General features: G+C 43.0%; 1 protein-coding gene across 1 annotated transcript; it reads left to right on the top strand.

Annotated features, from left to right (window-relative positions):
- Positions 1–2,645: 2,645 nt before the first annotated feature.
- On the top strand, positions 2,646–14,742 carry cacnb3a (calcium channel, voltage-dependent, beta 3a). Its single transcript, XM_067239204.1, has 15 exons — positions 2,646–2,733; positions 3,414–3,506; positions 10,858–10,977; positions 11,090–11,212; positions 11,329–11,444; positions 11,562–11,638; positions 11,760–11,779; positions 11,890–11,970; positions 12,262–12,320; positions 12,448–12,548; positions 12,631–12,782; positions 12,900–12,995; positions 13,120–13,290; positions 13,697–13,742; positions 14,654–14,742. The coding sequence occupies exons 1-14, from the start codon at positions 2,653–2,655 to the stop codon at positions 13,724–13,726; spliced, it is 1,320 nt and encodes a 439-aa protein (XP_067095305.1). The 5' UTR covers positions 2,646–2,652; the 3' UTR covers positions 13,727–13,742; positions 14,654–14,742.
- The last annotated feature ends 275 nt before the right edge of the window (positions 14,743–15,017 follow it).

Below are 15,017 nucleotides of genomic sequence, written 5' to 3'. Positions count from 1 at the left end.
GTGTTGCCCTGCAAGTATGCTGTTAGTAGATGAAGGCGGAGAGAAGAGAAATAAGAGTAAGATAAATAAACCTCTGTTTGCTTACTGCTGAGCTGACTGTGGGCCTGCAATATGTGTGTAATGCAGGTCCACTTCTGCTTGTGCTTTTGGAAGGTCCTCTGTTGCCTAAACATTTGAAGAAGGAGAGTACTTAAAAAGTGTTTATGTAAAATTGTGTTTTTAACTGATTAATAAGGGGGACATGAAGTGACATATTATAACAGTATAGCAGAAAAGTTGAGTGGTAATAAATGTGTGACAATGCACAGTTGTTTGTATTCCTTCAATCTGTCTGATCACCTTCATGTAATACAGCTCAGCTGGCAGTAAAATACTGCTGCTTCTTCATGTGAGCGATAAATGTGATTTGTTGACATCACAATGTTAGACGCTGTCAATTAATGTCTGCCAAATAACATGCATTGTCAGGTGTTAAAGCTCTGGTGTCTGAATATGACAGGCATGAAACTCAGGGCTGCAGGAAATGATACAATGCCGTCTGAGCTGCCTGTTACTGAGCGTTGACCCCTGGCCATACCCTGTCCCACTCACAATCACTCAGTATATGATGCACATAGGCTATAACTCCTGATAGCACTCAAACACAGACGTGTTGATAACATGTCCTGATAGCATTGCATCCCTAAGACTTGCTTTATCAGCTTTTTTCAATTCATAGATTTTGAAGTGAGTCTAAAAAGGATCCTTGCATCAATGCACACACAAAAATAACACTAACTTAGTGTGCTGGTGGAAGGCACTGCTGAACTTACAGTTTTTCTCGATTGGTTACACACATTTTCTGAATGCATACCTCATACTCTCAGAACTCTACACACAAATCAAAAAAACACACACACAATGGGCAAAACCCCTCACTTCTCCTGCAAAATTTAACTTAACATTCAAAACAATGTTATTTAATCTCAAAATGGTATTTTGTTTTCAAATGACAAACACAAACCATCATATGAATAGACATTTATAAGAACCATTTGAACACTAATGTGCTCAATGTAAAACACTATGATGAATGGAAAACACTTCTTCTTCATTCATCATAGTGAGTTAGGCCTTTTTTTGTTCAGTGTTACACTTACTACAGACAGTACATACATAAGTGTGTTGTAAAATATTTGAAAATACTATTTTTATACTCAGAAAACAGAAATACACGGTAACAAATATGTTTTACGTATTCTTCCCAGAAAAACAATGTACACAGTGTACATCTCAACCAACACAAAGTTGCACATACAGTGGTCTACATACAAAACAACAGAATCATTTACTGTATAGTGTATACAGTTACATTATTATTATTTTTCTTTGTATTTGCAGTAATGTTTTGGCGTTATTTTCTAGGACCATGTTCATGATTTCAGTTTCCTGTTCAGGAGACAGAAGACATTCCCGACCACCTTGTGTTGGTAATCTTTCAGTTCTGCCAAACAAATAGTAAAATACTGTAAATACTGTGTAGGAATACAAAGTAGGAATACATTTTCCAAATACTTGAAACATACTTTATTTTTACAGTCATACAGAACAGTCCACAGGCAATACTGTACTACTGTACTCATTGAGTACTGTATTGATATGCAATAGGCCTACTTCAATTTTGTAGTGAGAGTAGATTTCTTACCTATTCTCATTTCGGAAAGTCCGGATGATGGATGCTACAGTGTACCTGCTCAAATTTGGCTGTACTCTTTGCCCAGCCTCCCTCATTGTTAGACCATGGTTGACCACATGGTCAACCAAAGCGGCTCGGATCTCATCAGAGATTATGGTCCTTGGCCTTCCTCATCCTTGTCCTCCCCGGCCTCCTCCCCTTACTCTCACTCCTCTGCCTCTGCCTCTGTTTCCAATGTTGGCATCCATTGGTCAAAAACATAAGAGATCACCTGTTGCCCTTTTATGCTAAAGCTCTGATTGCTAATTGTAAAACTGTGTGACAGGTGTTTGTCTATGCGATGAGTCAGTGTGCGTATTTGAATGGCAGTGTGTTCCTTGTGAAAACAAAAGATTTTCTTCATGAAAATTGTGCCAAATGCAGAGAATCTGAAGATATTCTGTTTATGTATTTATTTTTGTAATACTAAAACACATTAATTAACATACATGCCGTGTTGTTACTGTACAGTGTATCATAGTCTTAAAGTAAAGAGAAAATATCATATATTTAAAGGCTCAAATGAAGCTGTACATAAATAAAATGTATATACCATGTTCACCTAAGTCTGTGTGTGTGTGTAAGAGAGAGAGAGAGAGAGAGAGAGAGAGAGAGAGAGAGAGAGAGAGAGAGAGAGAGAGAGAGAGAGAGAGAGAGAGAGAGAGAGTAGTCTACGTTGAGCAGGAGATGTGTAAACGTAGCCATTTGGTTATCGTTAGGTTACTGATCAACTGTAGATTGAGTCTTGACTTTCTGTGTTGTTATTCCGCATTTGTACCGTTTGTACTGGTCATAGCTCCGTCTGGGATCCCGCCTATACACACAGATCTACTACTCTGCACCCTTACTCTGCCACTGCATAGATGTATTTTGTATCTCCATTTCTTCCAATAACCCATGTCTGTGTGTGCATCCCGCCTCCCTGCGCTCTCAAATAGATGGTGCAAGTCAAAATGTCCAAATCGTCTGCAGACCCACTGGCTGGTGTTGAAACCAGCTCACAGTCTCACTATTTTCAGGTAAGTGTAATCTTTTTTTTAACACTGCAAAGTGTGGCGTGAAAATAGTTAATGCCCTGCTACTTGTTGAAATAAAATCGTATCGCTGACAGCACTTTCTACCTACGCTTGTTAAAGAGCTCTTTCGGCGAAACAGCATGATGCCAATCGAATGGCAGCAAGAGCGACAGAACGCGATGACAAATTCTCAATTGACAGATCTGAACATTGATAGATTTAAGTCCTTCATAAATTCATATAGAGAACACGATAATAAATGCACTATCATTCTTAAATACAATACATAGCTCAAACGCTTTAGTCATTTACCCCTGTATTCAAACCGCAGTTCGGGCCTCTATTTTGATTTTCATGCACTGTGGAATGCAGTTTTATTATTTATTGGAATGTCCTGTACAGTCTGTATATTTTGTTGAATGTCAGGACTGGAAACCAAAACAGATCAATATGTCTGTTAACGCTTTGCAAAATGACATTTTTAACACAATCTGAGAAGTCAGTTAGGCTACTCTTTTATGAACGTCATAGGTAAGGAGTAATACAATTAGTTAACTATTTACATAGGAAAGAAAAAGTGAACGTGATAGATTGGGCCCAACTATCCCTGTAGGGTAGCAAACATCAGAGCATGGTGGCCCTGTATCCCTGTCCATTCTAAACTCTTTCTCCCTGGTCCACAGCTGCCAAGGAAGTTGCCCAAGAGGAAGAGCCGTTTCAAACGTTCAGATGGCAGCACATCCTCAGACACCACTTCCAGCTTCATCAAACGACAGGTGGGTCATTTGAACTAATGTCCTGTCTACGGGCCTAATATCAGGGATTATATGAAACTTAATTTAGTTATTGGTTTTGTTTCAATGATACTTATGTTATATTTCTCCAGCTGCGTTCATAATTTGGTTGTTATTTTCCTGATGTCCTGTAGAGTGCAGTATGTACCTTTGTTGTAGAAGCAGAAGTGTTGCATGAAAATCATAACCCAGCCCAGTTTTATAATTAATGTTTTCAGGTCAAGCCACCATGAGGCAGGTTGGCGGTTTGATCTTATTAAACAGAACCTCAAGCAATAGGGGAAGAGAGAAAATGGGTTTAAGTTCAAATTAAAGTCACCACATATTTAGCTAGTGGTTTTGTTTACACTGTCATTCTATATGTGTACAGTTAAGTCGTCACCAGTCTCCATGTAATGTCTATGCAGATGCATCTGATTTGCTTAGCATGTCAGTGCAGTAAGAATGCATCTGTAGTTCAGCTGGGGGCCAGTAGAGGGGGACGTAAGCACCAAAAACCTTGTCTGAATCTGGAAAATCAGAAGTGGCTTCATTCAGTTGATAAAATCATAAGTCTGAAACTGAAAGTAGGGGTTTTAAAATTGGCCAAACAACAAAAATTATGCCCCTTGATCTCATGGTAGAGGGGTAACCTGGTCAGTGTGTATTAATACAATATACTGGAATTGTAGTAATTTGACCATTTCAAGAGGATTGTTAAAAACATTGCAAATGAATTCCATCAATTACAAGAAAAACATGATACAAATGAATGGTTAAATCTTACCTACGCTACCGTGATTATTGTAAATTTGAGAGAGAAAGAGAAAGAAGAAGAGAGCAAGGAGATGTAAAAGATTGAGAACAATGGTCAACATTCCATTTTATACCCAACCACATCATTTGTAAGATCAACCAATCAAACCACATATTGACTCTTAATTTTCAACATAGTAGTTTTTTTATATTGGCCAAATAACCAAAATGATGCCCCTGCATCTAATGGAAGAGGGGTAAACTGGACAGTGTATATATTAACCAATGCTGGAGCTATTTGACTCTTTGGATTAAATCAGAGCAAGAATGGTCGAAGGAGAGTTCAATTAAATTGATGTTACAAATGAATATAAATAACATTACAAATGAATTAAATCAATTACTAGACAAACATTTTATGAAATTTTATTTTAAATCTTACTTTTACTCTACTATGATTATTGTAAATCAGAGAGAAAGAGGAAGAGGTGAGCGAGGAGAAGGAGAAGCCAGAGCTGAGGAGAAGAACCTCTGGAGATGTAGAATCTAGATTATGCTTCACACTCTTTTATATCCAATTATTATATGTAGAATAACCTATCAGACCACATCTTGACCCTCACTTATCGACATATGACCAAATACAACCGTAAGTCACACAATGAGGTGTGACACCCATCGAGGAGGGACTCCATCCAGCAGCTCCAGTCTTAAGCACATGAGAGGTGGGGGCAGGGTGTCTCCCAGCCTGCAACATGACTACCAAGAGGAAGTCACACAAATAGTAGTGAGAAACATCAAGCAAAGACCTCATCCAGCAATCCAAATCTTGGATTGGGGGGTGTCTCCTGTGGTGGCAACCTACACTAGAAACCCTCTGGAGGTTTGAAGCATGGCTAGAGAGGACAATGGGAGAATTAGCAAATGGTAAATACTACATTAGTAACCAGGGACTGACTCTTGAAATTGTGTGGAATGTTGGAAGTACTCCTCCTGGCCTGCATCATATTTTTGTTTGTTCATTATTAAGATGATAATATAAGTCTACCCATTTGGTAATACGATATCACACAATCTCTGTGTCACAAACATCAAGTCGTATGGAGAGGTAACAGAATCGTTTTTGACACTATTGTGTTGAAAAGAACAAGGAAGTACCCCTCGCTTGTGCTCTCTGTCCCTGGGAGGGTGAGAGGAGAGAAAGAGCTGACATTTTATTTAGGAGGGGAACATTAGTTATACTGATTAGAGGTTCAATGACAATTTCCAGATTCCCTAAGAATATCATGGAACCTAAAATATTAATAAAACTAATTTGCAGACTCAAGGTGATGTGTTCGTTCAAACCAGAATTTTTACATCTGTATATGTGAGTGCATGTGTGTGTGTATTCAGATGTGGGTTAGGGGTAATAGTGTTATGTCCTGTTGATATATTCAATAACTGTTTATTTTACTTTCCATTTTGATAGGGTGGGGTTGCTATCATGGAGCAGTAGAGTATGACTCATTTCTGCAGTAGAATACAATTGGCTGTCCCTAAGCAAGGATGTATGTGAAATATAGAAGGTATTATAACAAAGCATACTGTGAAGTACATAAATACTGACAAAACCTTTCCACAACACTGTGGTCATGCTCATGAAAGCCTCTTGCTTTGTAGTTAGGTGTCTGTTCCGGCTCGGAGGTGCCGTGAGTAACCAAGTGTTCGGAAGGTGAGGTGATATTTAGGTTGAGGTACACTCTATCTGATTCTAAACACTGAGAGTTAAAGAGATATGATGACGTTTTTCTTTGACGGCAAGACTGCCAAGACTGGGATTGATTCAAGGGATTCAGAAGGAAAGAGTGAGTGAGTGAGTGAGTGAGTGAGGAAGAGAAACAAACAGAGAGGAGGTGGATTTGATCAAGTGACGTACATCATGCTCTCAGCAAAAGGTGAGCGCAGGAGAGAGAGAAAGAGAGGGAGTGAGAGGGAGGAAGGGAGGGAGGGAGTGAAAGAGGCTCTGGAAACTGTTCCAGTGCATGTCCTCCCTGGCTTAGGGATGGAGCACAGTACAGTATGACTGCATACAGCATGTAGTCCAGATAGGGAGGGACAGGCAGCATTACCAAACTGAGTAAGTACAGACACTCCCCATGGAGACATCTCCTCCTCTCCTCTCTCCCTTTCTATCTCTTCTCCACATCCCATCCCGCTTTCTATTCCAGATTTAGTGTCTCTCCTTCTCCTACCCGTTGTCTCCTTCCTCATCTCTGAATTGATCTTCCCCTGCATATCTTTATGGAGCTCCTGGGGTTTTCTGTCAGACCGCCTCACATCACTGGCTTCTTTCTGCCTCTTTAGTTTTGAATCTGGCACTTTCATCTTTCACTTTTGTTTATTACACTACCTTTCAATTCTGTCCATTATATCACATTTCTCCACAACGACATTTGGCATGACTGTTTACCTTTAAATTTCTCAAATGTTAAGACTTGGTAATTGTGCAGAGATCTGTTTAATTGTGATTGTTGGGAATTTGCAAGTTGTGTGCATCTATGTATTGTTAACTGTGGATCAAGCTCCCTCCAATCTCGGTCACTTATCCGCTTGTTTTAAACATACAGCATTTCCCTAACATATTGTAGGGTTAACTGATACTTATGAGCTTTGTACTGGCTATAGCAACAGCATGATCATCATTGTGTGCGTGTGTGTATGTGTTAGTGTATCTGTACGTCCATTCCTGGGATTTTGGCCTCTAGACTGGCTGTGTGATTATCCCCTCCCTCCCTCCCTTGAACTTGGCCCCTCCCAGTAGAGTTGTGGGCCATCAGCTCTGCGGTGTGAAGACTAATCACAGGAATGGAGGGGGGAGTCAAGAAGCAGCTAAATTTAGCTTTAGACAGAGACATTATCCATGAAAACAGACTCACACTCTCTGCTCTTTAACTCAAGATATACTAATATTCCTGTACTATTACACTGTCCACTAATTGCATATGTCTCCTCACTTTCATCGTTCCTATTCCTAATATTAGACAACCCACCTGGAATTTATATTGAACGGATGGACAGATGGATGGTTGAATGGATGGATGGATGGCTGGCTGGCTGCATAGATGGATTAATATATGGATGGATAAATGAAGGGATGGATAGATGGATGAACAGATGAATGGATAGACAGATGTATAGATGGTGGTATGTATACATAGCCCACCAATCATACAGCAGTGTTAGATATGGAGCAAGCTAGCAGAGCCTGTTGGTCCCCTGCTCCACTGCTCCCTGAGCTGATCTCCAGGCATTAATAATGGATGGTAGAGGCAACCTAGGCAGCTCTTTCTGCACCCTAACATCATTAAGTAGCACTTAACGCCTTTCCCTGCTCCCACCATTTATTGTATGTGTGTGTGTGTGTGTGTGTGTGTGTGTGTGTGTGTGTGTAAGAGAGAAAGAAAGAGAGAGAGAGAGAGAGAGAGAGAGAGAGAGAGAGAGAGAGAGAGAGAGAGAGAGAGAGAGAGAGAGAATGTGTGTGTGGGGGGTACATTATGTTCACAGTGGATGCAGAGCTGCTACTGAGCAGGCGTCTCATGTCTGTGTCAGGCTCTAGTGATACCTTCCTTATCAGTCAGGTATGGAAAGCCCCCATCTGTCCATCTGTGTGTTCGTTCCTCCATTTATCCGGTTTCTCTCTATATACGTCTGTTTCGACGTTTCTATTCCCTATCTCTGCGACTGTCACTTGTCTCCTTCCAGCATCATTGCAGTCTGTACTAGTCTTATCTATCTTGGAGAGATAACCTAATCTTCGCTATATCATTTTTTTTCCTGCTCACCTCTACTCAACTGTATCTAGATTTTTCTAGACAATGTCTACCTTTTTCTCTTGCTCTTTTTCCTTCCTTCCTTTCTTTCTTTCTTTCTTTCTTTCTCTCTCTCTCTCTCTCTCTCTCTCTCTCTCTCTCTCTCTCTCTCTCTCTCTCTCTCTCTCTCTCTCTCTCTCTCTCTCTTTCTCTTTCTCTCTCTCTCTCTCTCTCTCTTTCTCTCCCCCTCTCTCTCTCAGTAAGACACCGACCACTCTGGCACTGGTGCAGTATTGGCTTGCAGAGCGCTTGAGTGGTGGAAATCAGATCCAGTTATCTAACACAAAAACCAAGTGGAGATACTGTGTGTGTGCGTGTACACGTAAAACAGTCACTGCTCCCTCTGTTGGCTGAATCTAATAACTGTTTAGAGCAGCATCAACATTGCAATGGTGCAGGAGAGAATATTCAATGTAAAAGTGTACATGGACATAAGCAGCAACAGATTTCATAAAACAAGATGAGATCTTTTGTGTTGTATTAAATCAGAGTTATAGTTTTTCCTTTCTGTATATTTTTTGTTTGTGTGCAGTATTCCCAGGACTTAAGTCCATGGCATTCTAAGGGTTTGAGAGAGATTGGCTCTGAACAGAGCTCCAGCCAGTGCAGGAGAGAGCCAGGTCAGGCATAGTGTTTTAACAGTCTCTATACCTACCTAAAGACAGTATCTGAATCTCTTGTTTAGAACGCATTTGTTACTATAAAATGTATGCACGGGGGTTAGGTCGGTATGTGTATACGTAAGTATTTTTATGTTAGCCAATGTGGATGTTTTTGTAAGGTTGTGTGTATGGACTTCAATAGAGAATATTTAGCATAATGTATTCTCGTTTCCTCTGTGGTTTCCCTCCCTCCTATCTATCTTTTCCTTAGTGTCTCTCCCCTCCTCTCTCTTCCTTAGTGTCTCTCCCCTCCTCTCTCTTCCTTAGTGCCTCTCTCCCCTCCTCTCTCTTCCTTAGTGTCTCTCTCCCCTCCTCTCTCTTCCTTAGTGTCTCTCTCCCCTCCTCTCTCTTCCTTAGTGTCTCTCCCCTCCTCTCTCTTCCTTAGTGCCTCTCTCCCCTCCTCTCTCTTCCTTAGTGTCTCTCTCCCCTCCTCTCTCTTCCTTAGTGTCTCTCTCCCCTCCTCTCTCTTCCTTAGTTTCTCTCTCCCCTCCTCTCTCTTCCTTAGTGCCTCTCTCCCCTCCTCTCTTCCTTAGTGTCTCTCTTCCCTTCTCTCTCTTCCTTAGTGCCTCTCTCTTCTCCTCTCTTCCTTAGTGCCTCTCTCCCCTCCTCTCTCTTCCTTAGTGTCTCTCTCCCTTCCTCTCTCTTCCTTAGTGTCTCTCTCCCCTCCTCTCTCTTCCTTAGTGTCTCTCTCCCCTCCTCTCTCTTCCTTAGTGTCTCTCTCCCCTCCTCTCTCTTCCTTAGTGCCTCTCTCCCCTCCTCTCTTCCTTAGTGTCTCTCTTCCCTTCTCTCTCTTCCTTAGTGCCTCTCTCTTCTCCTCTCTTCCTTAGTTTCTCTCTCCCCTCCTCTCTCTTCCTTAGTGTCTCTCTCCCCTCCTCTCTCTTCCTTAGTGTCTCTCTCCCCTCCTTTCTCTTCCTTAGTGTCTCTCTCCCCTCCTCTCTCTTCCTTAGTGTCTCTCTCCCCTCCTCTCTCTTCCTTAGTGCCTCTCTCCCCTCCTCTCTTCCTTAGTGTCTCTCTTCCCTTCTCTCTCTTCCTTAGTGCCTCTCTCTTCTCCTCTCTTCCTTAGTGTCTCTTTCCCCTCCTCTCTCTTCCTTAGTGTCTCTCTCCCCTCCTCTCTCTTCCTTAGTGTCTCTTTCCCCTCCTCTCTCTTCCTTATTGTCTCTTTCCCCTCCTCTCTCTTCCTTAGTGTCTCTCTCCCCTCCTCTCTCTTCCCTTGTTTCTGTCATGTCCGGCTGGCTTTGTTCCCCGATGCGCTCCTCAGTGTTGACAGATTCAGGGCTGAGTTTCTTCAGAGGATCCAAATATAGGAAGGCAGAGGAACACACTGCCGAGCTGCACCGAGTCCATCACCTCTGCTATAGTGTGTGTGTGTGTGTGTGTGTGTGTAGGTGTGTGTGTGTGTGTGAGTGTGTATGTGTGTGTGGAATATCTGTTTGGCCGCTGGTTTGGGACAGCTGATGCAGTGTTTTACTGCATGTTTAGTTGGCGATCTCATGTCTGTACTTTGTTTCTGATTGTATCAGTAATAGCCTACTATACAGAACATTATGCTACACTTCAACTGTGTACACTGAAAGTAATTAAGCATCTGTTAGACTTGGAGTTGTTTGTTTGTGCAAGCAGGTCTCTGTTTTCATTTGCTGCTTTCCCCAAAGCTTGGTGTGCTATAGGATCCTTAGGCGTGTCCTTATATTTAACCACTAAATGATAAATGAGATGCACTGTATGTTCTGCTAACGAGGTGTCCACTGAGAATACAGACAGGGGGATAAAGGATGTATGCGCACTGCACTGCACTGAGGGGGATGGAGGGAAGGAGGGGGGTGAAGAGGCAGAGAGAGGAAGCAGTTGGCTCGTTTGAGCTATATTTGGTGTACAAAAGAGCTCATATGTGGGTGAGACCAAAGCACTGTTTGTGTGTGCGGGTGAATGTGTGTGTGTGTGTGTATATCCCCATATGACACTACTCAAAACCAGGCCGGATCATTCTCAGACCTCAGACTGTGGCCGCCATCTCACCACTCTTTAGAGAGTCAACCCTCACCTTCGACCCTTGTCACAAATTCATCAACCTGTACGTCTTCTCAGGGGTCGGCTGATTCGTATACCAGTAGACCGTCGGATTCCGACCTGTCAGCGGAGGAGGACCGCGAGGCGTATCGGCGTGAAGCCGAGCGCCAGGCTCAGCTGCAGCTCGACAGAGCTAAGGTATCCATCGTGCCCAACTACACAGCCCAGCCACTTACAAGGACACATCTACTTATTCACATGTCATATTCCAGACCGATCACCCTGGCTGTCATGTTCATTGTCCTTGCAGTCCAAACCTGTAGCATTTGCAGTGAGGACGAATGTGAGTTACTGCGGAGCTCTGGACGAGGACTGTCCAGTCCAAGGTGCTGCAGTCAACTTTGATGCCAAAGACTTCTTGCACATTAAGGAGGTGAGGGGCTGCAATGTGACTGGAGGCCAGCTCTTCTTCTTATTCATAGACTGTAGAGGCTCATCAGCTGCAGAGAACTCCAAGTGTTGAGTCATTCTGTTGTCCTGAACCTGCAGAAGTACAACAATGACTGGTGGATAGGTCGGCTGGTGAAAGAGGGGGCAGACATCACCTTCATCCCCAGCCCCTTACGTCTGGAGGCCATGAGACTCAAACAGGAGCAGAAACAGAGGTTAGTGGACGACCTAAGAAGTGGCCTCTAACTCCAGCTGTGATCCCTGACTCTTGTCCCTGACTCTTGTTCCATACAATGCCCCCTACTGTTGTACAATGATGACCTCTGGTGCAGGAAAACGGGAGGGAACTCTTCATCCAGCCTGGGTGACATGGTGTCTGGTAGCTGGAGGACCACACCACCATCTGTTGGTGAATGTAAGTATTGCGCCATTAATACCATCCGGAAAGTTAATAACATCATTCTTCAACTTTTCACCGACTGAATATACAACTTCTCCATCACTGAATTTAATACTCTGTTCCTCAAAAGCTAAACAGAAGCTAAAACAGGTAGGTTTTCTTTATCACTATTCAAATAGAAATCTGAGCCATACCTTGACAGACTGACATCATCTCTTCCTTTCTCCCTTTCCCCCTCCCTCCATATCCCTCTCTGATAGGCTGAGCATGTACCTCCCTATGATGTGGTGCCGTCTATGAGGCCAGTGGTCCTGGTGGGGCCTTCCCTGAAGGGCTATGAGGTCAGTCTCTCTCTTCCTCCCTCTGTCTCTCATTATACCCCAAGTATGTCCTAACCAGCCTTCAGTCTTCAGCCTCTGTTCTCCATTTTGATTGCTGCACTCTTTCACATCATCATCCCTCAGTGGAATAAACACCAAGCGTGGATCATTTCTTGATCTAAATGTAGATGCTGGTTAAATGGGGCTCATTTGTAGTGAATTATATAGCACACCATGTCTCTAGATATGTTTATTTTCTTGTTGTGAAATGTTTCTCTGTGTTTCTGTTCTGACTTACCTGTTATCTCCTAGGTGACAGATATGATGCAGAAAGCTCTCTTTGACTTTTTAAAACACAGATTTGAGGGACGGTCAGTAAAATTACACCATTGCTCACACCAACAGCTCAAATGTCGATTTCATTTCACATATGTGTATATTTAACTGAACTTGCTGTGTTCTATGTCTCTGGGCTTGCCCCTGTGGAAAACCCTGCAGAATCTCCATCACAAGAGTAACAGCAGACCTCTCACTAGCCAAGAGATCTGTCCTGAACAAGAGGCCCATCATGGAGCGGTCAAATACACGCTCCAGTATAGGTAAAGATGCATTACTCATGGCATTAGTTAGATATCTTACCAGTTCTGAGTTTGGACTGGCTCCGGTCTTTTTCCTGTTTAGCGGAGGTGCAGAGTGAGATTGAGAGGATCTTTGAGCTGGCTAAGACCTTGCAGTTGGTGGTACTGGATGCAGACACTATCAATCACCCAGCCCAGCTAGCCAAGACCTCCCTGGCTCCCATCATCGTCTACGTCAAAGTGTCCTCTCCAAAGGTGGCTAGCAGCACACTTTCACATTCCTACTATGTTTGAATATTTGTATTGTTTCATAGATGCTTTCATAGCTAATCTCTCTCCCTCTCTTTTTCTCTCTCTCTCTTTCTGTTTTAGGTGCTCCAGAGACTGATCAAGTCCAGAGGGAAGTCTCAGAGTAAGCACCTGAATGTGCAGATGATGGCTGGGGATAAACTGTCTCAGTGCCCCCCTGTGAGTCACTTCAAACATACATCCTTCCACAACCATGAACTTGTAACACAATTCTAGCATTTTAACATTTTAAACAAGTAGTCCACCGTTTGAAACAACCGTTTGCACCTATTTTACTTCACAGGATATGTTTGATGTCATTTTGGATGAAAACCAATTGGAGGACGCTTGTGAGCACTTGGCTGACTATCTAGATGTTTACTGGCGTGCCACTCATTTGCCTGGCACCACCCCCCTCAATCCCCTTTTGGACCAGAGCCTGATAACTCCACCTTCAGCCATCTCTAGCTTACAGGTGAGATATATTTACTTGGGTGGGTGGGAAGAGTAGATATTGAGGAAAGAGAGAGAGAGAGAGAGAGAGAGAGAGACAGAGATGAGGAGGACAGAAGGAAGGATGTACAGTAGAGGGATATTATGTGTTTTGTAATGAAGGGTAGATGGAAGACAGAAGGGTTGTGGTGTCTGACTGACGCATGAGACACATAGACATTGACACTGCATCCTAGACTCATTAGTACATAGACATCTTCCTTATGTTGAATGTGTTGTATGTTGCCGCTGTCCTTTCCGACTGTCCCCATCCCAGACTCTCCTTTGCCTTGTTCTCACTTGTCTCAAGCTCCCTTCTATGTGTTCACAATTGTCTCCTTGGACTGTCAGTCTGCCTTCTCACTCATCCCTGCTTAACATTTTTGCAGTTTTCTGAAACACAGGAATTAATTGAATGATCGCTTACAAAATGGGGTGAGTAGTAGGGTTTACTTATGTGCATTCTCAACCCCGAAACCTTTGACACCTTACACCCCAAACCTCACCGAGTCAATGAAATAAGACCTTACTTCCTAAAAACCTTACTAATAATTCTTACTACCCTCACACTGAATGAAACCCCGCATACAACAGTTTAAATATACTGCCCCTTATTGTATCCAACTTTTCTAATTTATTGACACTATGCAACAAGCTTCGTAAATGCTGTGAGAAAATTCACAAAGCAGACATATAGTTTGTATAGTAAAAAGTGCAAATAGTAATATAACCATTTTCTGTTTATTTAATGAAACAGTAATAAAACAACAGACAATAAGAAAGACAATTCTTTGATTCAATATCTATGACCGCGAAGATGAGCGGACAATCTGTGACTTGCTTTGTGAATGATGCACCTTCTCACAATTGCATAGAATGCTATTGTGAATGATATGGCTGGCAAGTGGTTGTGTGAACACTGGCCAAAACAAGGTTGAATGCACAAACAGAGCGAATTGAACCATCCCAAGAACTTCAAAATATACTGCATTGATTGTGGAAATGTCACCTAGGACACAGTGTTCACGTTATGAGTAGTATTAACCAAAATACCAGATAATGTCAAAGCGTTTATCCTCCCCCTGACTCTCCACCCATGATTCAACTGCTCCACTGTTGTTGTTCCACATTTCTTTCGTACAGAGTGTCTTTGGTTGTAACTTTATATCCATGTTTGCTGCAACCATCAGGACTAGCAAGCCTTAGACACAAAGCCACTTGGCTTTGCAGTGATAAAGTAAAAAAAAAAAAAGAAGCAGAGAGGAAGTTGTCACTGATACTGGCTTCTTTTTTCTCTCTGTTTTTTTCCCCTTCTGCACCCCCCTCACTGTCCTGATGTCATCCAGAACCAGCCCCAGCAGCCCCCCCGGGGGGTGGGGGGTGAGGACGAGGATCCAGGGGAGGATACCCACTCCCCCCTGGAGCAGGACAGCCTGATGCCATTTGACGAGGCCAGCGACTCCCTGTCCCGCGGCCGGAGGGGCAGCCCACACCACCAGGGAGATGAGGACTTTGAAGAGGAGGAGGAGCAGGAGGAGGAAGATGAAGAGGAGGATGAGTATGCATCTCCCGTCCATGCCCACACATATAGGGACATGTACCCCCCACATCGCGGGCACCCAGGTAGCATCCACAGTGCCAACGGGCATGAGTCGCAGGACAGGCTGCTTCAACGCGATGCCCAGCAAGGCCACAACCAACGCAACAACC

Source organism: Osmerus mordax, chromosome 7 (assembly GCF_038355195.1).
Source record: "Osmerus mordax isolate fOsmMor3 chromosome 7, fOsmMor3.pri, whole genome shotgun sequence".
Classification (NCBI taxonomy): domain Eukaryota; kingdom Metazoa; phylum Chordata; class Actinopteri; order Osmeriformes; family Osmeridae; genus Osmerus; species Osmerus mordax.
The sequence above is the reverse complement of the archived record's forward strand: the minus strand, read 5'-3'. Positions and strand labels throughout refer to the sequence as shown.